Here is a 26,131-nt window from a genome sequence, read left to right as displayed (position 1 = left end):
CATTATTTTATGTAAATGACGCAACTATCATCTTCTGGCCTAGGCACCCCACAGTGGAAACACAAGTTAGATTATTGTGGAAAAGTGAACTGAACAGCTCTGTTGATTCGTGACTTTCGAAGCACATTAAATAACCCACCTAAGCGCTCTTGTCAGCTGTAAAGAGATAATCAGCAAAATGTTGTTGTGTGCCTAATATTTATGGAACAGTTGGAATAGAGATGGAAAGTCGACAGATCAGGTTGAAAGAAATAAAACTTGAAAAAGAAAATACTGTTTTTCCGTCAACAGGTAGGGAAGTTCATGCTGGGATATTCATTCTCTGTGCGTTAGGATGACTTTGAAGGCGATTAGGCTGGCTCATATTCCAATAGCCATTTCTTTTCTAAAACACACCACACGAGTGGGCCAAGGAGATCACCAGAGCCGTCCGATAAGGCAGCAGTCAGAGGAGATTTTTTCCTGTGTAAATCAGTTTAAGGGAAGAAAAAGAGAGGGAGCGGCTGAGGTAAAAAGACAAGCACGCGAGCTCTGCTATATGAGTTTAGTTAGCCGAAGAGTTAGCGTGTGAGTTATGGCGAGCAAAAGGCTGAGGGACGCTGTATTTATGAGGGGACTGAGTGAGTGTTAAATCCCCAGTAAGAAATAAAGTTGTCCCTGAGCGAACAGGGGAAACATTTCACTCAGTCACTCAGAGATGGCTTTAAAATAAAGAGGACTATCCCTCTTTCCACAGGAAGCCTGCTTCTGTATTTCCCAAATTTGTTTTCTTGCGTAAAAATGCCATCAATCCATCCATCCTTTTTCTTCCGCCTATCCTGGCCATAGATCACATCTGAGTGAATTGAATTCCAAAATTTGAATAGAGAGGCGAAGCCCCCCCAAGTGAATAATATCTTGGGAAGTCATGAGCCAAGAAAAAGAGAATGAATCAAAAATGGCATAAAGAGGCTTACTGAGAAAGTGGGCTAAGTGGGGCAGCCAAAACACACAGTGCACTTGTTGCAGTGCAAGAGGTCATCCAAGAAATGTTTCCACTGTGGTTGCAGCAGGAAAAATATGTTTTGTCCTCTATTATTTGAAGTTATCCATCTAACGGAATCAATTGCAGAATGTATATAATATATGTGACACCAATTTAGCAGTATTTTCCCAAAATTATTATTTTTCCATGCAGTAGACGTCCCTTTGAAGTTGAGTTCAAAAGCGGCACGTGGCCAACAGAAAAGGAAGAGCTGCACTTTACACTTTGTGCGCATCTCAAATCCGAATCAACCCTCTTGCGCAGCCCCGACAGCAGTAATAACAATTATAACTTAAAAAGGCTATATTTTTACTTTAACTTAAAAGGCTATATCTTTTTTTTTTTCTTTTTTTCCCGTCCCCTCAAGCCTGTGTGGCCTCACTTACCCTAAGTATCTTCATAAATCACCAGTTACTGTTAACATGTACTCCACAATTCAGTCATCAATCTCCTACCAGGTCAGAGTGAAAACAGTGGGGGAAATGTCTGCTTAGTACAATGTCTCTCTGGTGAATGCAGCTACCACCACCCACTGCTCAAACACACACACACGCACACACACACACACACACACAAAGTTAAATAACAAACACACACGCTGGCGCACAGCAACCAGAGCGGCCCTATGGGACACGGGAGGAGTTTCAGGATCGTCATGGTAACACAATCCAAATTCAATTCTGACTTCACCTCTCAGTCAGGAAGCTGCTGCTTTATCTGTCTATTTTTTTTAGTCACTTATTTATTTAACAAGAAAAATAAACGCAAACCATAGAGTTCCCCGACTTGAGTCTCGTCTTCATCTTGACCTACGAGGACCACAGTGTGAGGCCGAGGCAGACACACACAGGGCCGCGCGTAAATCTGTGTTTACGCTCAGAAATGCCGTGTTTATTTAAGCAAAGAAAATAGAATTAGGGGCGAGGAGGATTCTCTCCCCTTCGCGACGATGAGGACAAGACTCTTGAGCCCCAGACAGTGTTTACATGTGCACAGTGGAAAATCCCTCAAATGACAAACCTCTCCATCACAACATCTGCATCTCAAGTGCCAAATCAATCTCCACACTGCGAATTATTTCAATGTCGCATCCGTAAAAAAAAAAAAAAAAAAAAAAAACACACATCTGCACTTGACATTAGAGCAGCGGGATTTAAGGTGCTTTTGAATCATTTCCCTTTTTAGCCAGTGCAACGGTGTACTTAGACCATGTATTGATGTAGCCTTTAATCATTGCCACTGCTTGAATAGGGGCTTCATAAAATATCAAACGCATTTGCAATAAAATCAAATAATATATAATTAGTGGTGGACGGAGTAGTAATCCTTTACTTGAGCAGAAAACCAGCATCTCCAAATATTTTATTTGAAGGAAAACTCCTACAAAAGCCAAATAAAGGTATGTATGTATGACCTACAGTTAACTGGATTGTGGTTGTTTGTTGTTCCTACCTGGATCATTTTAATGCTGACTTTTCAGTTGCATTGTGTTTTTATTTATTTATATAAGAACAGTCTGTTTTGTTGTCTTCTTTCTTGAATTTGAGATGCGTTCTTGGCCAGGCTACTCAGATTTAAATCTCAATTAATTAAAGCCTCGAGTTTTTCTGAACATAATTTCAAAAAAGTTATCTCACAGTTCAATGTTTCGTTTACAAACAGTTTGCACAAATTATTTAACCTGCCATTTAAACAGAACTAAAGTTAAAAACCAGAACACCTCCTTGTGAACAGTAAAGAAAAAAGTCAGCTTCTTTCCAGCAGGGCAAAACTTTTAACAAAGTGTCACGTCCGTCAATTAGAGTCAAATACTTGATGGAAAAGTGAATCATCATCAGCATCATGAAAAGAGCAAAAACCAATGACAATTTAAACTTTGACACCTGTTCTCAAAACACTTTGACGCCATCATTGACAGCTGCAAGTAGTAGCATGGAGGTTCACCTCGAGGTAGCACTGTGTGTGTGTTTAGTCTGTGAGGGGAGGGGGGGGGGGGGGGGAAGAGGGTTGGGAGGAGGGGGTGTGTAGGTGTGTGAGAGTCTTACCTGGCAGCAGACCGCCCTCCGCGCTCTGCCTCACCTCTCCCTCCTGCCCTGGAAGGATTCTCTCCACAAAACACGGCATTTTCTCCTCAACTGCTCAACTGCGCTCTCTCTCTCCCTCCCTCTCTCCTCCACACTCTTCTCCTCTTTCCCACTCTGTGCTCCTCATCCTCCTCCTACTCCTCCTCTCTCACTCTCTGTCTCCACTCCTCCTCCTCCCCCTCCTCCTCTGAGCACAGATGTCAAAGCTGTGCAAGTTTACCCACTTTACCAGTAGGGGTCCTTCATCGCCCTTCTCCACCCCACAGACACATGTGGAACAGCACGCACGCACGCACGCAAGCACACACACACACACACACACACACACACACACACACACAGGAAGAGAGAGCCACTTAACTGACGCCCCCCTGTCACTGTTACAATGAGAACCCTGCGCTGAGCAGCACGACTGTTCTGCATTTGCGTGCGTGTGTGTGTGTGTGCGCGCGTGCGCATGTGAGACAGGTGTAAAGAGGGTGATTTGCACAGGGAGCTGGGCCTCAGCCCTTTCCAGTCCTGGCTCTGTCTTGGCTCCTGGCCACTTAAGTGTGTGGCACTGTCGTCTCTCTCTCTCTCTCTCTCTCTCTCCCTCTCTCTCTCTCTCTCTCTCTCTCTCTCTCTCTCTCTCTCTCTCTCTATATATATATATATATATAATATATATATATATATATATATATATATATATATACATACACAGATACACACACACATATATAGCTGCTGAGGAGGGGGTGGTGTGTGTGTGGGTGGGGTGGGGCTTGTGGACACAAATTTCCACTCAAACACAACACAGACTATCAACTGTTTTGTGTTGCTGTTAACAGTGATAACACATGCTTTATGTTCCCTGTGTGTGTCTGTGTGTGTGAATGAGTGTGTGCGCTTATGTGCATAAGCACACCAACACACCACAGGTGTTTGCAGACTCTAGTATTTCAGTTCTATCAGGAGTTTTTTTAACCGTAAAAACAAAAACAAAAAAGAAAAAGAAAGAAAGAAAGCAGTACTCATTGACACTTGCATGTTAGATTTGAAGGCTCTCAGCTAGTCTGCAGTGGGGAATTTCTAGTTTCTCTCCTACTTGAGGGTCACTTTTCACATCATAATATCAATACTGGAGCATATGAGCTGTCCCCCTGAAGAGTGTCATCTCTTGTGTTTGTCTTCAAATAAGGGCACAATCCCTAGGGGAGAATAAGTTAGAATGTGACTGTCAAGAGTCTAAACAAGCCCATGTTTGCCTTCTGTGTGCTGCATCTTGTTAACGCCAAATTTAACATGTTTGCTTTAAAAACATCATGCAGGGGAAAGAACAAAATGATTGTTTAAGAGTCGACAAAGGGGTGCGATGTCTCATTAGCAGCAGAATGGCACAGAACATTTGTCAGATTCTGGTTTGGAGATAAGATAGCACTGAGATTAACACAGGCTAGAACTTTATCCTGCTTGTATTTATTTATTTATTTATTTTATCAAATATTGCTCAACTTGTAATTATAGTTTATATCGCAGAAAGCGCTGATCGCATCAGGTTGCGATGCCATTAAAATATCAGAAGTGTCATTATCAGGTCAAAGTTTGTATGAGGACTTGTTTTTCTATTTATTGCTGCCATGAACAGGATAAGGGTATCTGCAGTCAAGATGTGATATCCTGGACGCATCATTTGAACAAAGGGTGGCTCACCTTTATTTGAATCAAACAAAGCCCTCTAATGACACAAAAATTGTGGGCACAAGGTGACAGATGAGGCTCAACGCCCTGTTAGACGACTTTCTAAACAGTGACAAAGTGTCACACTGTTAAGCAAAAAAAAAAAAGGATGTGAAAACGGCAAGACACGGATGTTGAATTAAGTCTATGTACTACTTGCAGATCTCGCTTGGGGAGCAAGGCTAAAAACAAACTCCTTTTTAGCCAAATGACAGAAAATAACTGCTATTTACAGGAAAATGCTGCACGCCATTACAGTATGTCTGCGTTGCTGGAAGTAGAAGTCAGAGGCAGTATTAGGTGATGGAGGAGCAGCACAAGGACAAGTAAAACATACCTTAAATAGACTACAAATGAAGTCACTTAACACCCACTCGCCTCCCTCGCCACCCTCTGCTCTGTGTCTTCCACAGAAAATGCCTGTGTTTGACTATCTCGCACTCAGGTTCATGCTTGTCTTTTGCTCCCCCCCACCCCTTATAAACAGCCACCTCGCCTGTCACGGTGCGGGAACGGGTGTATTCCCCTTAAATGGCTCCTTTTGACAACTGATCTGTAAATAAAGCCGGATCTTCAACTACCCGCTGTCTGTCGCTGCCGCACTTTCTCCCCGCTCTGATCTTTGCGCTCCCCTCCCTCTTCCCCAAAAACTCCACACTCGAGACATGAAGGTCTCTCTGCGATCCATTCCCCTGTGCATGTACGCACACACACACACACGCACGCACACGCACGCACACACACACACACACACACACACACACACACAATCATAGGCACACATTTACCCCATACACCCTCCCAACCCCATTCCCCATGCCTCTATAAAAACACAAATATGCTATAACTCAGCCAGTGCTGCCACATAGCCTCCATCTTGCCCTACACTGGAGGGGGCCTGTGGTGGGGGGCTGGGGGCAGGCCTTTCGGGAAGGTCACCAACAAATGGTTTTCCGATTCACTGCCCCTGAAATAATTTTGTGTATTAAAACCTGAATCTGCACTTTCTGGCCTGAAAGCCTTTCTAATTATTGCAGTGTCCTTGGGACAGACACAGATCCTTCACACGCCGGGGGAAACAAGCTATAGAGCAAGCACTAGAGCCTCAAACACCCCCTCGGCTGCCCTCCTTCCGCCTATCGCTCCATCTCCCCCACCTTCCTCTACCCGCTTTACAGCCTACCCCCTCCCTCCCCAATCTGTTTTCAAAGCGTGTCTGTCCTTTATTAAATTGTTTTCTTTTCCACATTATCAGTTGCCATGGAGACCCCATCTCTTGGATTATTTGAATTTCATTATATCTATTGATTTGGGAGCATTTCATCTTTTTTATTGTTTTTCTGTCAATTTTCGAAACGAATAACCATCTAATTTGCGTCAGCGCTGATTATGTTCGTCCCTCAATAGAGGTCGGCAGCTGCGCCGGGGAAACAAATCAATGGAAAAACATCATAAAACTCGAAAGTACAATCAACCGGGATATGGGTGACATTCCGTGGTTGCTGAAACGAAGTCATCAAAAAATATATACTTTTTTTTTTTTTTTTTTTCCCTCCCAGCGCCTCTGCATGTGCATGTGGGGGTGTAGTGAGGAGGACACATATGTGTCAGGGCAGATATAATACTATATCACACTGTGGTGAATTTCCATACTGATAGCAGCCCCTGCCTGCCAGACTAAAACAAAAAAAAAATGCTTACTGTATCTAAATAATTTATGCAATTTTAGCATTTCTATATAAATTTTTTAATAAGCTGCTTGGAGCAAAGTGGCCATTAACAAAACACGCAGCTGTCCAATGGGCTAAGCCCAGCAGATCAATTGCGCTTTTTATGACATGATAAAATGCTTTTAAAGCAGTTTACACAAATATGGAAAAAATGACTTCATGTGTTTCATTTATTCATAAGAACATAGATTAAAAAGGAAAAACAAAAGTCTTAGCAAGACAGGAGTGATTGTCCCGGTCCTAACTGGAACGGACTTGCTGCCCTCTCCACAAGGACATAAAGTTTCATTACTGATGCACGCAGTCAAAGGCAATTTAGCAAACACAGTGTGCAAAACAAAACATCAGCATATTGCAAGTGTTCTTGTATTAAGCGGACCTTGCATGTTGTTTTCCAATTTTTATTCATTTTTGAGGGGCAGGGTGTCGGGTGATGGATTTTTCCTCCCCCTGCCCAGTGTCACCCTGACCCAAAGCCAAGGGGAGAAGGAGGAGGAGGAGGAAGAGGAAAAGGAGGCCTCGGTGACAGCGATGCGCTCTTACTGGCCAGCAAAACCCAACCTGACCACGTGCCAGACGTTAGGGCCTTGTAGCAGAACAAGAGCACACAGTGCACAGAGACAACAGGCCCACAGAATCTTTCATTGGCTCCGATCATTTTGCATTTTGGTGCAGGCGCACATGCATGCGTTCAGATGCACAGAAGTATTGATGGGGCAGAGTGAGGAGGGGGCTGGTTGGGTCAGGCAGGGCCATTTGGAGGCTAATCTTGTTTCAAAGCATCCTCTCTTCATGTGCCAACAATGTGCCGCAGCAGCCCCACCAAACACTGCTGCTGAAGGCCCCATGTTTGCAACACATGTCAACATTTGACAAAGCATTACTCCACCACCCCCCTCCCCAACAATATTCTCCAGTGCGGGCCTTTGAAATGAACGCGCTAACAAATGAGCTTTTTATGTTTATTTGTGCGTGGGTGTGTCAGAGGAGAGCAAAAGGGATATCTTCTTTTATACGGCAACGATTCTCAACTAAAGAGAACGAGCCTGAGACACAAAAAGAGGACGAGAGAGGAGAAAGAATGTTTGGGGAGGTGCAATTCGGCTGTCTGGGTGCAAAACAAGGCAGGACGAGCGCGACAGGATAAACACTATTTTAATGCAGCAACCAAGAATTGCCAGACAGTAATTACAGACTTGCCCTGGCCGTGACAAAAGTGTACAGACTTGGCATATGGCACTGCAGGTGTGCGACACTGTTCGTCAGCGCCTCTCCCAAACGGATAATGTATATATCAATATTAGAGCTTAGTTACAAGAGCAGAAATGAGCACCACTTTCAACAAGCGCGCTTATTATTATTTCTTATGTGGACAGTGTTATCATGTGCAGTCAGTGTAGCGGAAGGCAGGCTTTGGGGTGAAAGTTGGGTTGGGTGAGTTTTTTTCGCTACCCTTGCAACTTGGCCTTTCCATTCCTCGACCTGACAAAGATAACACGCCCATGTCCCAAACAAAACATTCCCACACGTTTGGGGCTGCTTGTCTCTGACCACTTCGTCCTGGCGCTGAGTTTAAGAAACCTGACGCAATGACAGGTTTGCTCAGCAAAGCGGTTTATTCTTCCCTTTGGTGACGGTGTGTTGTCATGTCATGAAATGAGGAAGACTCCTGCGTCGGAGAGGAGAAACGCACAAACTTTCTCCACATCCGGTCAGGCACAGTAAAACATGGTGATGTCCAAGCATCTAAAAAGCACAATTACAGAGGGCCTCGACTGAATAATTTAAAGAGTATAATTATTGACCTCAATCTGAATTCCTCTGAAAGCTACATTAAGATATAGAAAAGCACTGGAGGTGGAAGTGGAACTGAGGGAAAGTGTGTCTCCCCAGGCCTCCCTAATGCACTCTCCTGCCGTACTCCGACTTCCTGTGGACCCCTAATGTGCCCGCTGCTTGCTGGCCTGATGAAGACTGCAGTTAATGAGGCCCCTGTTTCTGAAATGAAGAATCGCTAAAACCATCAACATGCATTACTATCAAGCCGCTAGCCCCCACAAAACTGTGCGTTTTAAACACACACACACACACACACACAGCCAATGCCATCATGACTGTCTCTCATCAACAAACATGGAAGCAAATACCACCGATTCCGCACCCCTCTTCCTTCATTTTAGTTACACCATGGGTTTTGCTAGACTGTACTAGACTGAGGAGGATAGCTTGCACGGGAGGGTGGGCTTTTTTTTTTTTTTTTTTTTTTTTTTTTTTTTTGTAGGGCTGTGTAAGGGTTAACTGTCCCTCAGGGGGTTATCAGTGAACTGGACAGCCGTCACTGCTGGTGTCCCCAGTTCTTAATTGACAACCTGGCTCTGACAGATTAACAGCCAGTCAAGAGGAATCCGTGGCACGGGACAAAATTAAAATAATCACTGTACTCAAATTTGCCATTATGTGTGTGTAGAGTGGAGATAAAGTACCAACATTGTTTGCGTTTGTGCGTGTGTGTGTGTGTGTGTGTGTGTGTATTGGGAGGGTCGGTGGGAGCTGGCGGCAGAGTTGGGGAGGATATAGCGAGATGAGACCTTTTTAATTAAAAGAAAATATTTATGTTTGCATACTATCAGGGTTGGATCCTGGGACAATTCTGAGAAAACTTGTGGTTTAATACCTTGATTTTGAGCATCTCACATCCTGGTCGCATATATGCATTTTTAATGTCTCAATTAAGGTGTGTGCTTTTTTGGAGTAAAGCTGTACAACTACAATGCACTTTACATAGAGGAGGGTAGAGAAATTTCCACCCCCCGCACCCCCGCATTTGCGTTTTTTTCCTATAATGAACAATTTGAAGAGTTATTCAATTGTGGATTGTGTCTGTATATTGGGTTTCAACCAGGAAGGATAGAGGGCACTGAAATAATTAGGCGACTTCTGCAACATCCTGGATGCCAAGGACAGGTGGATTAAAGTATTAAAACAATCGCATTTCAGTCTTGAAATAGTCCTGTGCACAACTCAGCAGCGTGTGTATCCGTTCAAGTTCAGCTGGCAGCTCCATAACGCCACGGGAGAGGGATAGAAGGAAAAAAGCCCAATCCCATTAGCTACGTACATGCATCTCAGCAGACCTGCAGGAAACGTGAGCAAATCTCAGTGATGATTATTCCCCCCGAGCTCTCACGAGATACCGGCAATACATTATCGAGAGTCTGCCCTAATTTGGGTTTATTCTTTGCTTTACAAATGTGGTGCTTTCCACATGCAACAGTGTGTTTACTGTCATCAAATTGTAGGAGCAAGCAGAGGAGAACAACATGACCGAGGGTTAAGACAAATGTTGACAGTGGACTTAAATTAAAAGGCAATTGGAAAGAAACTGACAGGGAAAAGGAGTATATACGATCACCGGTATCCAACAAAAGTTCAGACCTTGATTTGATTGACATAATTAAACATGTTTAGAATTATATTTATAGTTTTCAATGGTGCAGAATTTAACTGCATCATAGAGAGAAGTGTCTCTTATATTTTGGTCAACTGATTTAACTTGTATATTAGAAACAACTCTCAGCATGATGTAGTACAGATCTGCTGCACTTCAACTCCCATAATGAACATATTGTTAAATTATTACCTCTGATGGTGTCAATAAAAACTGAGCATTGTTGTTGTGGAAGGCAGATTTGTTTAATTCATTGGGTTGCTTAAATTGTGGTGTGCCTAATGTTGTGAGCGACAACGATTGGATGTAGTCAAATAAGATGCATTACTGTCATTTAAATGTGTTTCAGCATATATGCTCTATAGCTCTCAAATAGTGACAACAACCTATTCTACCTTATAAATCACATTCATTAAGGTGAGCTCATTGACGACATCTAAGCCTATTAGCCCACCTCCTGCCATCTGCAGCCGCCATGTTCCATGCAAAAAGTCTTCCCCCTTCTGGAAGCAAGTCTGCACCGCTACCACTAAAGCCTGCTGCCACTGCCTCTACTGGTGGAAATGGAGGGAATCATCTGTGACACAAAGGAAAGTGGAAGAACCAGAAACCTATGCTCCTTAGTATCTTAACGAGCACTGACAGCTGACAAAGTCTTGGCAAACTGGGTTGACTTCAAGGAAAAGTAGCTCAAGTTTTATTAAGGCTTTGGCTTCTGAGATGTTCAGGAGCCACAGTCCACCGCAGCATCAGAGGGATTAAAAGGACGAGGCCATCTGTTGCCAGAATAAGCAGGAGCCCGATTTTATGTGTCTGCAAGCATTGTTTTGTTGAGTTGTGTGTCTCATATAAAATATGTCATGCTTGTGCACTTTATTGCAGAGGAGTCTAATATAAATTTGGAGGCCTCACTGTATCAACCTTTTCAGGACTATGGATCAGTGCTTAATACAAGTTATTCTGAATCACATATTGCTACTTATTAATAAAAACAAAGGTGTTGCAGCTTTCGCAGAACACAACCTTGTCTCACTCTCACCTCTAATTTGCTGCACAGTTCCACCTTGGAACATGTTCTTCACAATAGCGTGATACCTTTCCATCTGAGCCGCCCAGTGCTCGACCCACTTCCGACACGTATTTTCAGCGCTCTAATTGTCGTTTAATCACATATCAACCTGTCACTTAAAGACCCCGTTCGCAAGGGGGAACATTTGCATATGTTGTAAAACTAATTTCTATTGAAAGCTCCAGTGCTTGTGAAAGTGGGTGCTCTCTCTCTCTCTCTCTCTCTCTCTCTCTCTCTTTCTCTTACTTTCACACCCATGCACACATAGTTAAGTAGATGAGAGAGACAAAGACAGTCTCATAAAATTCGATGGCATCTCACCTTTTTAGACGCCATAGCTGATATTCTCACTTGGGGTGAATATTTCTCACATCTCTTAACACTGTGCAGTGACACATCATGTGTTAGAATAGGGACAATGACAAAAGTGATGTGGAGCGTACCTACTGGTGCGGGTCTACATGAAGGTGACAGCGAAGGCATAGTGTTATACCGTAAAGGCGTAAATTAGAGATAATAATGTATCACTTTCTCAAATGTTGCATCCATTTGTTTGCAAACAGACAAAGCAATGTCACCTCTTTCTCCTGTCATGAGTACATTACGTTTACATTATCACCCTTACTTATCGAGGAGCCATGTTCTGCCTGAGTGGTTGAATCAACGGGGTAGGGGTGGGGGTTGATTGGGAGTGAGAATCATGTTTTTCGGAACCAATGAATGCCAGTCCTCAGGAGATGTCCTTCTCTAATTACAGAGCAGGGGGAAGAAAGCTCTTTGTTCCACCTTTTATTACAATAATTGATAAAACAGAGCCCGGGTTGGAGGAAGGGATGGGACTTGAGGTGTATAGAAGGGATGGGGGTCTTCTGAGCAGCTGAGAGGGTTTCCTAATCCTGTTAAAGGCCCTGATGGTGGCGCTTTGCTTTCCCACAGGCAGAGTCCAGGAGGAGAGCAGGGAAGGCAGGACAACAGTGCGGTGGCTGAAAGTCCCAGCAGTGTTGTCTGGGCCTAGACCTTAATTAACCGTCTCTTCAGGGGGTACCGAGGGCCACACTGAGACCATGGGCCACAAACACCAACAAACAGAAGCTTTAAGAGGAAGTGGCATCTCACCCACTGTGGAATCATTGGGACCCCCGTGGACTTTAATACGGACCCCATACAGCTCCAAGCCATATAGATGTCACAGGACATTAGCGAGGCCATTTTATGGCTGCTTATTAGTTTAGTACATATTGCATGAGGGGGTTGATATTTTGAACTGCCATTGAATGATGGTGTTTTACACCATAAAACCATAATTCAATGAATTATGTTTTTATGGTGTAAAAAATAAAATAAAAACCAGAATATCCAGAAATATTATACATAGCTATAGGTAAGGGGACAAGAATTCTATTTGCGCATGATTGTCCAATCTTATTTGTCACTAGTTAAGTAGCTGTAACAGGCTTTGTCATAGCACTAATCTGCTTCTGCTCGTTTGAGGCCAACTTGCAGACAACAGTAGGTTGGAAGTACAGGTACAGCGGTCCCGACATATCTGAATATCTTACAGGGAATTAAGTATGTAAACACACACACACACGCACGCACACAGCATGCACGCACACACGCACCCAGGTTAGAGGTGCTATGCAGGGGCCAAACACACCTCATTGAAATGTCCATCTTAACGCCACCCAAGTTCCTTGCCCCCCCAGCCCTGCCCTCCGACAAGCGAGATGCTTTCAAGACTGTCAAAAGCATTTTCCGCAAAGCTGAGGGGAGGACAAGAAAAAAAGAGGGACCTGCCACTGTCACATATTTGCGTGTACACACACACTTGCGAGGCTGTCAGGTAAATTAGATCTGAAAGCTGACAATTTCTGACCATATTTCCTTGATTATTTCGAACAAATGCACACCAGCCGCTCTAAGGAGATTAAAGTGACATAAAAGTCCCGAGCGGGAGGAGGGAGGGCAGAGAATCCAGGTCACCCCCATTTGTCCCCCTGCCTGACAGCAGCTATATCGCTAACCAATCCAATAAAAGTCCCCCCACCCCTCCTCCTTTTGCTTTAATTAATTTTACAGCTAGCTTCCTTAATTACTTTCAATCAAAATCCTCTTGCCATCACAAAATTAGAAATGGTTCAACTCCATTAGTCTAAATTCTTCATTTACATACACAAAGACTGTCAGCTCTTGCTAAGCAAACGGCCTCCTGCTTGATGAGATTGTTTTTTTCCACACAGTCGCTTGTTCGCACATAAGCGCCTACAACAGCGGTGTTAATTCCTTTTTTTTTGAGAGGGGAAAAGTAGCATAAAATTACTTGATCCCCTTACTGAGGACACCCTCTGCCTAATCAGGGTGCAGGTAAGCTGCCGTACACATGATCCAGAGTAATGGACGGTCGAGTGTACGTCTTTGCAACTGTCAAAATTGATTGCACACGCCGCTTTGCGTCGAAAGAAAAACGACTGACCTCAAACAATGCAGGGTGAAATACATCCTGCATGTGTAATGAAGAAGCAGAATTATTACGGAAATGGCTGGCATCATGTAAATGAAGCTAACTAAAGTTGTTCTCAGGGATTAGCTATTATTTCCAAAGCAATAGACGAGCTGCAGATTGCCCCCGCACAGCGACCATAAATCTGGCTCCTTTGCGGGCCCGACTCGCTTCTACTTGGCTCCAGTGAAAACTGGCAACGCACAACAGGACAAGCGGTGGGCTGCGATGGGATTGTTCAGAAGGGGTGAGGGCCGGCGCACGGCCCCCTCCGCCTGATCACTCCAACTTGGCACACTGGCAACCTCTCCATCACACACACTGCCCGAGGCCTGCACATCATCCAGAATTAAGGACATGCAGATAGCGTTTGTGCAATGACCAAAGTGAAAATGCAGGCACACAAGCACAACACATTGTGCCTTTTTTTTTTTTTGCATGCAAACACACGCACTGTACATTACACACACAGTGCGGCCGCCATAATTAGATTTTCAGGATGAGGGCATTAAACTGGTAAATTGCACTCACTACTGCGAACTATAGCGTTGCTAAACCCACACTTTTATTTTACATGCCTCTGCCGTAAACAACAACATTTGACGCTTGGCGTTCAGATCAACTTACAGTCACCGTCGTTTCATGGCGATACAAAGATAGAACACCTTGCAAACCATACAGAGAAGCACGAGCGTCACCGTCTGGAAGCATTTCTAAAAGAATTGCCAACAAGCGACCTGGCCCTTTTAGTCTGCAATCACTGGTTTCCTTTGCCCTCTTTAACCAGTCCCCATTAACATTGTTAATTAGCCAAATCCATCATTCTTGGGGGTAAATGAAGACTGCCTCTTTAATTCAATTTAATAGGATCATTTCCCTACCCGTGTTCACTTTAGCCCCAGCTGCCCGCCCACTTGTCCCCCACTGTGTCCCACCCCTACCCAAGGCATCTTGACTGCCTTGGCCGTGGCTTCTATGGTCTGGCCCCCTCCCATCGGTGGAAGAGGAGGGTGATGATGAAGGCCTAATGGCAGCGACAGGCCCATTCGCTGTTGATCTCTCATGTCTTGTCTTGGCTCGGCTGGTGGCGAGCAGCAGTTCTGGGTTCCCATTCCCCCCCACCCCACCCCACCCCCAACACACACACACACACAGACGCATGCACACACGCAGTACCAGCCCTGCTCACCGGGGCTTAGCTAATCCTGTCACATCAGGACACAAGGGCTGAGTTGAGGCCTTTAGTAACTTCCCCCCTCGTCATGCACTACCTCCGCGCACCTCCGCACTTCGCCACTTCGCCTTCACTGACTCGGCTGACTCAAGCGCTCAGTCACGTTTGTTCTCCGCTCTTGTCCATTTCACAAGGTCACAGGTGGCAAGCACAATCACGCAATTGGTGAAACAGCTGATGACTCCCAGTGAGTTCCTGTCATGCTATAGAAGCTTATCCTATTGGTGACGTGCAGCATAACCAAATATGGGACAACACTCCTTTAAATCCAATTTGGGATTTGAGTGATTTTAAAAAGAAGGACAAATTTAAAACCAAGTGAAGGGTTTTTATTTTATTTTTTTACATTGCTTCGTTGTAAAAACAAAACAAAACAACAACAGCGATAACAGAATGACATCAGTGTTTTAAAAACTATTTACATCTTTACTTTACTTGCCTGCATAAATAATATACAATTGCAATGCATCAATGGCCGGCCTTGTAAACTGTGCACTATGCCCTTTATATAGTTTACCTTCTTACATGGAAATCTGAATGTTCTTTTCATTTAGTACATTACTGGACTTAAAAAAAAAAAAGAAATTGGTACTTTTTTTGGGGGAAATTCTGAAACAAATGTATATATTATAATAGTATAAATAATTATATAATTTATTATTCAGTAATAATAAACCAGGGGTGTCAAAACAACAGCCCAGGGGCCATTTGTAGCCCACCATCCATTTTTTAGCATCCCGTGGTACAGAATAAAATAAACATCAGACATGGGCCTTGTCATTTGCCTGCATTGTACTCCAGTACTAACTTTCTACACTGGGTTTCAAGGCAGAAGAGAAGAAGTTCCTTCTCATTTATCAGTTTCTTGTTTTCAACCAATCCCGTATCATTTGGTACGTTGTTACGCCAAGGTCAGCTTAGGTTCTAAAAGTGGGGATGTGATTCTGCTGTTGCTCAGTGCAGGGTGGATCTTTTCTATTAGGATAAAGGACTGCCGGCCAAAATCCTGAAAACTTAACTCCATTAAATCCATTAACTTTTTGCTTTGTTACCTAGCTTTTTTTTTTTTTTAAATAAACATTAAATATAAAAAATAAATATATTATAGCTTTTCATAGCTTTACCTACACTGATAGATTAGCTTAGTGTGTTAAATAAATTGAAGGTGTCAAACTGGCCCTTGCCTCCTTCGATTTTTCTGTATGCAGCCCATGAAAGGAAAAGTTTGGAAACCCCGGTAATAAACTATAGTCACTTCAAATAGTGGTATAAAAAAAAGTAGAGATTTTTTTTCAACTTGTTTAAATCATCATCATTACCTTTCTTTGCTGATTGACTGGGGAGGGGAGTCATATAATTCTACTGTCTTATACTGAGGCGCATTGTGGTGTCCATTTAGACTGAAGATTATGTTACCAAACATGGTTCCTCGCAGTACAAATACAATGAAAAATAATCAAGTCCAGAAAATGCAATGTCTACATAAATGCGTATTGTTAAGCTATGGCCAAGTGGTCATTGAGGGTCTTATCTCATTATTCACTATGAGAGTAAAATTGGCCCCATTTCAACATAATGACCCCAACCCCCATGACAAAACGCACTCATGTCCATATACATCGGCACGCACACCCAAATGCATACAGGGTTCCCTTTAAAATGTTCCCAGACTTTCATTGTTTAGTCATTTGAAACAGACTCTGGGAGAGTTTCAAATGATTTTAACCATGATTTAATTTGGTTTGTGAAAGGGTGATGTCAGCACAATGGGAGGCAAGCCTCTAAATCCACTACATTCACCCCAAATGCCTAGATGAGATAATCACTGGTGGCGTCTACAAAAACACTTATTATATTTGCCCATCGCCTGGCTGAAGCTGTTAAAACCCATCAGCGTTATTCCACTTTTTTCTCTGGGAAAGAGAGAGAAAAAAATAGCTCGACTTATAGTGAAAACTGTCACCCTGTTTAAAGAGACAGTGCGACATTGTTGTGGCAGAGGGCAGAGTTTATAAATGGAAAAAGACAGAGCAGAGGGCTATCGGGTGTTTATTCAATAGTCATTGTGTTTGCATCCAATACTAATTAAATAAAACACGCACAACTTTCTGATGAACATTTATTACAGATGTATATGTGTATTACAATGTACTACAAGCAAAAAGTCCCAAATTGATTACATTGTTAGGGAGGCTTAGGCATTAAAAATCAGCAGAGGAAAGAAGTTGACAAATGTGAGCTTTTGTTATAGCCTCATGTAATTTTAAATCCAAGCCCTATTTGCACTGCAGCAGGCCTTGTCAGCTCTAACTAGCATTGAGATATTCATGTAATGAGTTTGTACTAAACAAAAAGCGGGTGAACGCAGCAAAGCACTAATGCGCTCATATTACAACAAGTCTGCAAAAAGATCACTCCAAAGCAAAAGAATGCAGGTAAAATGATAAAGAAAGGAAGAGTGAGACCTATTGTTTACTATTATTACAGTGAATAAACAGGTTGGATTGAGTGTTTTGCAGGGGCCGAGCCCATGGAGGTACAGGTCAGGATATAGAACACACAAGGTATTCACCTCCCTACAGGATATCCTCATGGATCAGTAGCAGTAGCCATGTTGACCCGCCCTGTTATTAAAGAGGCTAATCTGTTCAACATGTCAGTGTTAGCACTTTTAGCTGTGATTAATAAAAGAAGACCCCAGGAGTGCTGCGTGTGCTTTCTCAGTGCCCCCGGTTGTTTCTCTTTGGTTTGTGTTTTTACTACCTTTTGCCATTTGGTTATTCAACATTCCTCTTGCCTATTAGCATAAACAGTGTGAATTATTAACTTTGTTGAAAGAACTATAATCAGTTGTGTATCCCAAGTTGCACAGTGATTCCCCCCCCCCCCCCCCCCCCCCCCCCCCCCCCTCTTTTTACCTTCCTGCCACTGGCAAGGGCTCATTGTAGTTATCATGAAAATAAATGTCCTTTTATAGTCAATGAATTCTGTGCTTCATATATATGGCCTTCACAAACTGCTAGTAACACAACTGCTCTCTAACAGAGTTGCTGCCTAAGTGCCTGGTGCTGTGTCTTAATTTGTAATCTAGTCAAACCAATTGTCCGCTAGCTAAAAAGGTCACAGAGACAATAGACTACACAGACACGGGGTGTCTTTAGTACCTTTTGTACCAAAGATGTAATTAGGACACCTTCATCTTCAGGGGTGAGAGGGCAGCGGCAAGAGTTTTTAAAACATAAGAGGCGTTTTTAAATGATGGGAAACATCGGTGTGATGCACACTTAGTCTGGTCAGAAAGTAAAAGTCGTGATTTTATATATCTTGAGCACGGAGCGCGGCAGAGGAAGGGAGCTTGTTGGGGAAAAGTGAGTGATGCAAAGCAACACAGCAGAGGCAGAGGGGGGAACTTAAAGGACGTGATTTATCTGGGCTTGATTGCGTGTTAATCGAGGTTACGTGAATTAAGTGGAATCTAATTGGAACAGACACTGGCAGTCTGACAGATCGACATGATGCAGATGGATTGGGGGGGCTAGTGAGGGAGAGGAAAAGGAAATGGCAGCAAGAAGGATGGTGCAGGGGAGAAAAACTCCATTATGTTATTTTGGACTTAAGATGCCGGACACAAAAAACAAAACTAAAAAAGAAAAAAAGAAAACACCAGACAGTGGAAACACGCTAGGCTCACCACGTCGCCACGCATTCTGATTGGCAGCTGACGAGAGATGTAACCCGGCTAGAGGAGGACACACACGGTTGACATTGTGAGTGGCAGTGCACACAACATCCGTTGGCCCCTCCCCCTCCAGTTGCCACAAACACTCATTTCTGCTTTATTGGAAATGAAGGGGAAAAGTGGCAGCTGCTGGAAAATTTCGCACCTCAATGAGGGGATGAGCAACTGTTCCACCGATCGCTTGGTGACAACTGCTTCCAAGGCCCTCTCCCCAAATCTGAGGTATTTAGCTTGCGGACCTGAATGACCCTTTCAAATGTGACTGGAGTAATGGGCTGTAAAACACCACCACCTGTTGCGTGGTGTCAAAAGGCTTCAGAAAAGAACATTTTAGATTTGGGGGTTAAATATGTCGTTGCACAAACATAAGTTGGGTTGAAGCTTTGCCCTGTACTGGTCTTTACTCTCAAAGCCGGGCAGGACACGTGAGTGACAGGAAAGGCCGGAAATAACCTGGGAATTGATTGCGGCTTGTCAGTGCCGTTATCTAAATCTGGGTTAAAAATATAGTAGTTCTCTAAGAATGGATCACTTCTACTAAGAGCAGGCACAAAAGTAGGCTGGCGATAGCAAATTGATGTCTGAAGTGTTCAAATTTGAAGTAGAATGGCACCCAGCAGAGCACAAACAACCAAGGCCACAAAAACCTTCTTTGGTTCAGCATCGAACTGTACACTTTCGTAAAAATATTTCATCCATATTTATAATACCCTGAACAAAATTTGGAGTTAACATGAATTTGTACTTGTTGAATGGGTATCTTTCATCTGGAAGTTATACAGAATGGTCGAGATTATTCTCCGGTTACCCGGACACTTCCAAATTTTCAAAATGATCAAAAGGGTTGCATAAAATGTTCATGAATATCTCTAACACAACTCCTCATAGTCATTGATGCATAATTCTGCTCACTAACAAACAAACACTGATGGACATGTTACTTCCTTGGCTGAGTTAATTCGGTCCATGCAAAGAGCCGGGAAGAGAAGGGAGAGGAAAAAAGTAGTAGGAATCATTCAGCATGGAGGATTTGACCGCACAGTAAACTTCCCTCATCAAATCAAAATGGCCAAATTGTTGGTGACATGATCCCGTCACAGCGCAGAGACAGAGGAGGAGATTCGGTCATCCCTTGATTTGATCGACTATGACTGTTACACTAATGGCATTAATAAGGGCAAAATTACTATTTTGAAACAGAGTTTTCAACCTCTTATTTTGGAACTCCCCCACTTGTGTATATATATATATATATATTTATATATATATATATATATATATATATATATATATATGTGTGTGTGTGTGTGTGTGTGTGTGTGTGTGTGTGTGTGTGTGTTGTGTGTGGTCATCTCTACTTTCCAAACCTGGTGTACAATGTCCTTGAATTGCATCATTTTGCAGTTTAAAAACAACACTTGACTGGAAATTTGAAACTGCTATTTTGACTACAGCGGTTTATTTACCGGTTGGCCTTTACAAAATATCCAAACATCATTTAACACTACCTTAAAATATATGAGAATGCTATGCTGTGTGTTCAGGTTTCCTATGAATTTGTTCTGAATGTGAATAAATAGCAAGCAGGGTATTTGTCCCTTGGCTGGGTCTAACACTGAGAGGAATGACACTCACTGTGATCAAGGACATGAATTGCTCATTGATTTTTAGGGGCCAGCTTAACTATCCATTCCAATTGATTTTTTAGCTTTGCTGGGTGTGCGAGTTATGGCACTTTTAATGTATCATCTCTATGTGTACTCATCTCCCACTGTCAGAGGATTTACAATAGTCTGTGCAAGAGCGTATGTGTACTTGAGGGACACGTTTCACTATATATTCCAAGAGGTAGATGACATAAAATTCTAATTTGTTTCCTAATAGTTAAAAAGAAGAATCATCTTTAACATTCCTTTTTATACCTGAGACATAATGTACGTATGAACTTAGTAAATGCTCCGTTGGAAATAAACTACACCATTTTATGTCTGGATTTATTCATAGAAAAGAAGTCCGAAGCATGTCAATGGAATAACTGTAATAACTTTTCGTGTTAAGCAGCATTTATCATTCAACGTGTTGTATCCCTTTGACTCTTATGGAGACCAAAGCTTAGAATTTTATTGCATATAATCTTTTTAGAATAGTCAGGAACGATATTATCATGACAGCAGTATTACCTGTCAATTAAATAATTAATAATCAATGATTTGATATGTCGGAGCAATGTGATACAAAACACAGTATAAACTCATCTGTCAGGTAGAAAGACATTAAAATAGAAGCTTATTCTCCCACGCCCGGCTTAGGTTTCACTGAGCCCGGGATGCATTTCAATTCTCCAGCAAAAGGCTAAGTAAGCTCTCACATGATATCATCCACTCACTGGCGTCTCCTTCATGTTTTAAACAACTCCATTTGATTATTATTTTATTTTCCCAATGATTTGGGTTGAAGCTCTTGTGAGTTAACTGGGGAACAGAGGCTGCATAAAGCACACTTTACTCCTTAAAAAAAAAAAAAAAAAAAAAAAAAAAAAAAGGCAGCTTAATTAATGTTTTACAAGTGCTGCTGTAGTCTTACTGAAAGAAAAAAAGTGTCTATCAAAGCCAGCAGGTTCCGATTACATACGCTAATTGAAATTCAGAATTTCTAAGTGAACCTCTTTTTTTCTGGCTCTGTTCTCCCTGCGCACACAATAAAAGTGATCATTTTGTAGTTCACAAATGACATAAAATCATTTATGTAATATGGGCTTTTCCTTTTTCCCCCCTCGCCTCTTTATTTTCATGTTCTGCTGGTAGGTTCATGAGACAGCTTAATAAAGCAGTAAATGCTTTGGTAAGGGAGTGCGTGCTGTGTGTGTGTGTGTGTGTGTGTGTGCATGCGTGTGTGTGTGTGTGTATACATGCCTGCTCTTGTGTTTTACCTCCATTGGGGACCTCAAAGCAGAAGGCTGGTTGTACTCGAGCTGCCTTTCTTCATGAATACAGCCGTAGAGTGAAAAGTAAAGTGACAAATGTTGAAAGCTTAGCCAAAACGTAGGCAATTTGGCATTTCTAGAATTGAGACTGATAAAGCCCAAAAACACACAAATAAAAAACTAACAAAAAACAATAAAACACCTGCAACACAGTAACTAGTGATTGAGAGTGAAGTTGAAGATTGGATGAACTGTGGCCGTCAATATCCAATTCTAGTTTCGAGGGGTGACTGCATTTGCCACTCATATTACAGGAGGTAGGTATTGTGGTTAGAAAAAAATAATTCATCTTTTATAACTCTTGTTCTGAGTTAATCATTGCTCCTCATCTCTTTTATATTTTTCCAAACTCCCTCCTTTCAATAGGGCATTATTTTATTGCCTTGTTTTGCAAGCATTACAACTTTGCATTCCCCCTTTCCCTCCCTCCAAGGTCAGTTCCTAGTGTGCCATGAGGAGTATTTGCACATGGGGCTTTTCAGGTCAGTTCTATTGTATTTACATCAAATAATTTTTGATAAGAGATGTAAAAGACCTATAAACCATGCATCATAAACGGGAGGGGTGTAGCTGAAATATGGACGAAAGATCAACGGTTGATTCTTTTCTTATCTGTTGATATTTCGAGTCAACTCTCTTCACTTGCTCCCTCTCAACCAGCAGCCCTCTCAACGCGAGCTCCGTCTCACTAAGCAGAGTAGAAGCTTGTTAGATTTAGTTCAATGGCCTCCCGGTGCGGCCGGCAAGGAAGCTCTTGTTTCATAGAAAAGTACCTCCCCTGTTATCTCCGTAGCACTATAATCACTTAACAAAGACTTGGGCATTTGTACAAATTAAAACATCAATAATGCATAAGTGCTTTTCGGTTTTGAGCTATAGTGTCCCGGTATTGGGATGAAATACCCCCTCTGCCAGTGGAAGGGGAAAAAAAAAAAAAACATGGCTCACTATCACCTATCCCGCACTCAGCAAGGGCCATGGCTCTCCACTAAGCAATGACCACTGTTATTTTTAAGGCCAAATGTGGGAGAAATAATTGGGATTTGTATCAGGAAATATTGCTATGGGGTGAGACCCATATGGCTTTTTTTTGGTTATTTCTTTTTTTAATAGCAGAACTGCAGTAAGTGCTGGTGGTGCATCAGTGCGAACATGGCAACACCCTTAAGTGGCACAAGCATTGGCATCCCTCCATGAACAACACAGCAGCCACATCCCAGACTTTAACAAGTTTGATTGGTTATGTGGCTTCATCCCTCTAATTCTCCCAGAAAACTGATCAGCACAGTAGACTTGGAGCATGACGGTAATGCAGAGGGGCAACACGAGAATCCAACATTGTGATCATTTGCCACCATGATTGGATATGTGCTATCATTTTTGTGGGTGGGATGAAGACATTTGTCATTGCAGTGGAGCCTATCTGATGTTTTCTGTGCTGACTACGAGTTGGGTCGAGCACTTCCATGACGAGCACCGTACTAACACACACAGAAGACGAGCCACCCTATACAGATGGCCTCAAGGACAATTAGCAGTAATGATTGGTTGTCACATAAATGAGTGGATTTCTATTTGCCACTGCACTTGCTGATGATCAGACACCAAATGCCGCTGACAACAACATGATTTAAATATGCACATGCTCGCTTGCAGCCAGCAAAAAGTGTCGCTCGCAAAGGATGAAGGTGGAACTTTAAATCATAAACATACACCAGGCTATCAGGAAGAATTAAGCGATGAGACAAATTGCATAGCCATCTAAAATGTTATCTCTTCAATCAACCCCCTTCCCTCCAAGATATCTTCATCCCCCAAGCCCCCCGTCCTCTTTTGAATGAGTCTGGCAAACAATCCCCTTGTTAGCAAACAGTTAAAACAGCCGCTTGGTACACAAATTGCGCTCGACCAAGCGAATTTGTTTTGCAAGGGTGACCTGTTTAATCATCTCATTTTCTTTGGCGGACATTTATTCATCTGGTTTCCACGGTTACAGGGAACATTAAGGGGCTACAGTAATAAGGCTGGAGAGTCAAACAGGTAATAAAAAAATTAACGCCATTTTCCAGCAGCCGAGGACAGTGGGTGAAATGAATCAAGGGAGAGGGGAGCGAAGCAGAGAGGGGAGCTGGGGCGTCGGAGGTGGTGGTGGTGGAGGGTTCCAATATTGTCCAAACAATAAGCCTAAGCGGTTATTTTACTCTGTAGATCAGGTGGTGCTGTTATGGACATGACACTTTGAGCGCAGAGCAGGAGAGATAAAGCTTAAAGTGGCCGTCCTCCTTTTTTTATTGTCATTTCGCGATTACATATCAGAACAATTAAAAGTTAGCCCGAGACATCTATTAACTCTGCTCATTTTTTAATTTCTCTTGCACTTCAGAAGGGAGATCATTGGCGGCCATGAAAACGCGACGTGCCAATATCATACATGACATTTAGAAGCCCCGCTGAGAAATGTTTCATCCTCGCGGGGTGAATCATGTTGTCTAATATTGTCTGCTGAACAACTGCGGGAGAAAAACAAAAATAGACATGAGAATATCAAGTTTATACCTCTCGAACTAGTACAAACTGTGACCTACGCACAAATCCAAAGAGTCCCCACATCCTGCCAAATATAGAAAATTCCAGCACAATAGGGGGAACAGGTGCTGAAGGCCCACAGAAAGTGACGAAGCTGCTGAATGCCAAATAAGGCAGTGGGAAACATTGCACCCAGGCGCCAAACACCCAACTGTAATGTGATTTTTCTGATAACCGTCACCACTTCCAAACGGCCTCCTGCGCAATCGCTCTCCTGGCCTGAGACAACAATTCATGACTGTTTTCCTCTTAAATAATAGACGAACAAGAGAAAACAAGCAGGACATTTTATGCATTACTCATTTCTCCACTCCTTCCAAAAGTATTTTTGATTGACACAGGTCTTTGGCACGCCTAAAATATGCACAAATGTTCTCAACCTAACCCTTAATCATTTAAATAGTCTGGTTTAACCAGTATTTGGGCATTTTACAACTCTGCCAACACCTGTCCCCAACCCTAGCTTAAAAACAAACCAAAATTGAATTGTTTGTGTTGCTGATACGTTGTTGCGTGGGTGGCTCGGCCCGTGTGACTGAGGTCAGAGAGGGAAGCACGACTGCGCGGAGACAATGAGTCTCGGGAGAGGGGAGGGCGACCATACACACACACCAATGCAGGATACACACTCCAACACATTCTCGCATGTCACAAGGAGCACTTGCCCCCCCCCCCCCACCCCCCCAACCCAGCCTCCACTGTGGCCAGGAGTCCTGTGAAATAAACTCCCTCAGTACATGCCGGGTAAAATCCCCACAAGGCGACAGAACGGACAGCAGATAGGGAAAAAAAAAAAAAAAAAAAAGCTTAGCTGCACGGCCACGGGACCGCCAACTGTTCTTCTAACAGCCTCTTAACAGGTGTAGGCTCCAAAACCATGTAATCCTATCAAGTTACCAACTAAAAAAAGGAAAGAAATACAGCAAACTCTTGCTCCACTCTATCTCTTCTCTATCCTTCTCTCTTTCTCTCTTTCCGTTGGCACAGACAAAAATGAGCAGCTGGCCTTCAGAGAAGGAATCATTGCTGACCTTAATGTCACCATGAAGCACAAGCAGGAGGTGGAAGCTGAAGTGCAGAGTGAGTGCGGGCAGTGTTTAGACATTCATGTTTGCAGCCAATTACGGATGAGGACAGGGCTACTAGGCTCGGTAACTCAGCAGAACAAATATTTCCGCACTCCCAGTGCAAGGGAGGGAAGGAGGATAAAACTTCTCTGTTCCTTACATTTTCATCAAGAAAAAAGCCACACTGTCACGCAAAATTGAAACATCCCACTTTTTTTATTTTGTCACTCAAATATGGGACAAAGAATTTTTTTTAAAAATCTAATAAGGGGCCCCTCGTAGTGTTTTGGTTGTAGAGATAAGAGGGTCAGGAGATGATCACCAATCAGCGTCTTGACTGAACTCCGCATCCTGCTGTCTCCTTGCATCAAAATTGCGAGCCGTCACATTCCACTGCAGCTAACGTACACGCGGGCCGCCCAGTTTGCACCTAAAGACCCGCTGCCACATTTAAAAGGATTAGTCACCACATTTTGCGCCGGCTTAATCTCTCTTTCAGCCCGCCTAATAAGTGCGCCTCGATAAGCGAAGCATGCAAATTCATTCACGGCCGGTGGAGACCGCGCTTTCAGACAAACACGGCAAAGTCTTCCACTCTGCTAATTACCTCTTCATTTTCCATTTTGCCCTCTTATATGGCATATCAATGACTTGAGATTATTTCTTTTATTTTCCCCCTGTGAAATTTTAATTTTGCATGTAAGATTAGGAGAAGGATACAACTTACTGGGAGCGTCTTTAGTTTTTTCTTTTTGTCAAATTTTATTTTAGATTTTCATTTGTTGTGCCAGAATATTAATAAACAATGAAGCCTTTTCAGTTTATTAAAAACAACTATATTTGAACAAAAATGTGCAAAATACAAGTTTCATTTTGGTTTCATATTTTAGACACTAAAAGCAGTGAAGACCCAAGGTGCAACCTGTTTATCATTCTGTAATATTTTTT

The 26,131-nt window shown here is 42.8% G+C and overlaps 1 protein-coding gene across 1 annotated transcript in view; it reads right to left on the bottom strand.

Moving 5' to 3' along the window:
- Positions 1 to 3,248, bottom strand: part of casz1 (castor zinc finger 1) — a 56,943-nt gene extending 53,695 nt beyond the window's left edge. The window contains 1 exon segment of the mRNA XM_061681481.1: positions 3,070 to 3,248. Coding sequence (XP_061537465.1) covers positions 3,070 to 3,148 — 79 coding nt within the window. The 5' untranslated portion in view covers positions 3,149 to 3,248.
- Between the last annotated feature and the right edge of the window lie 22,883 nt (positions 3,249 to 26,131).

The sequence above is a fragment of the Phycodurus eques genome, chromosome 1 (assembly GCF_024500275.1).
Source record: "Phycodurus eques isolate BA_2022a chromosome 1, UOR_Pequ_1.1, whole genome shotgun sequence".
NCBI classification, from domain to species: Eukaryota; Metazoa; Chordata; class Actinopteri; order Syngnathiformes; family Syngnathidae; genus Phycodurus; species Phycodurus eques.
Note: the sequence above shows the minus strand (reverse complement) of the source record. Positions and strands in the feature narration are given on the sequence as shown.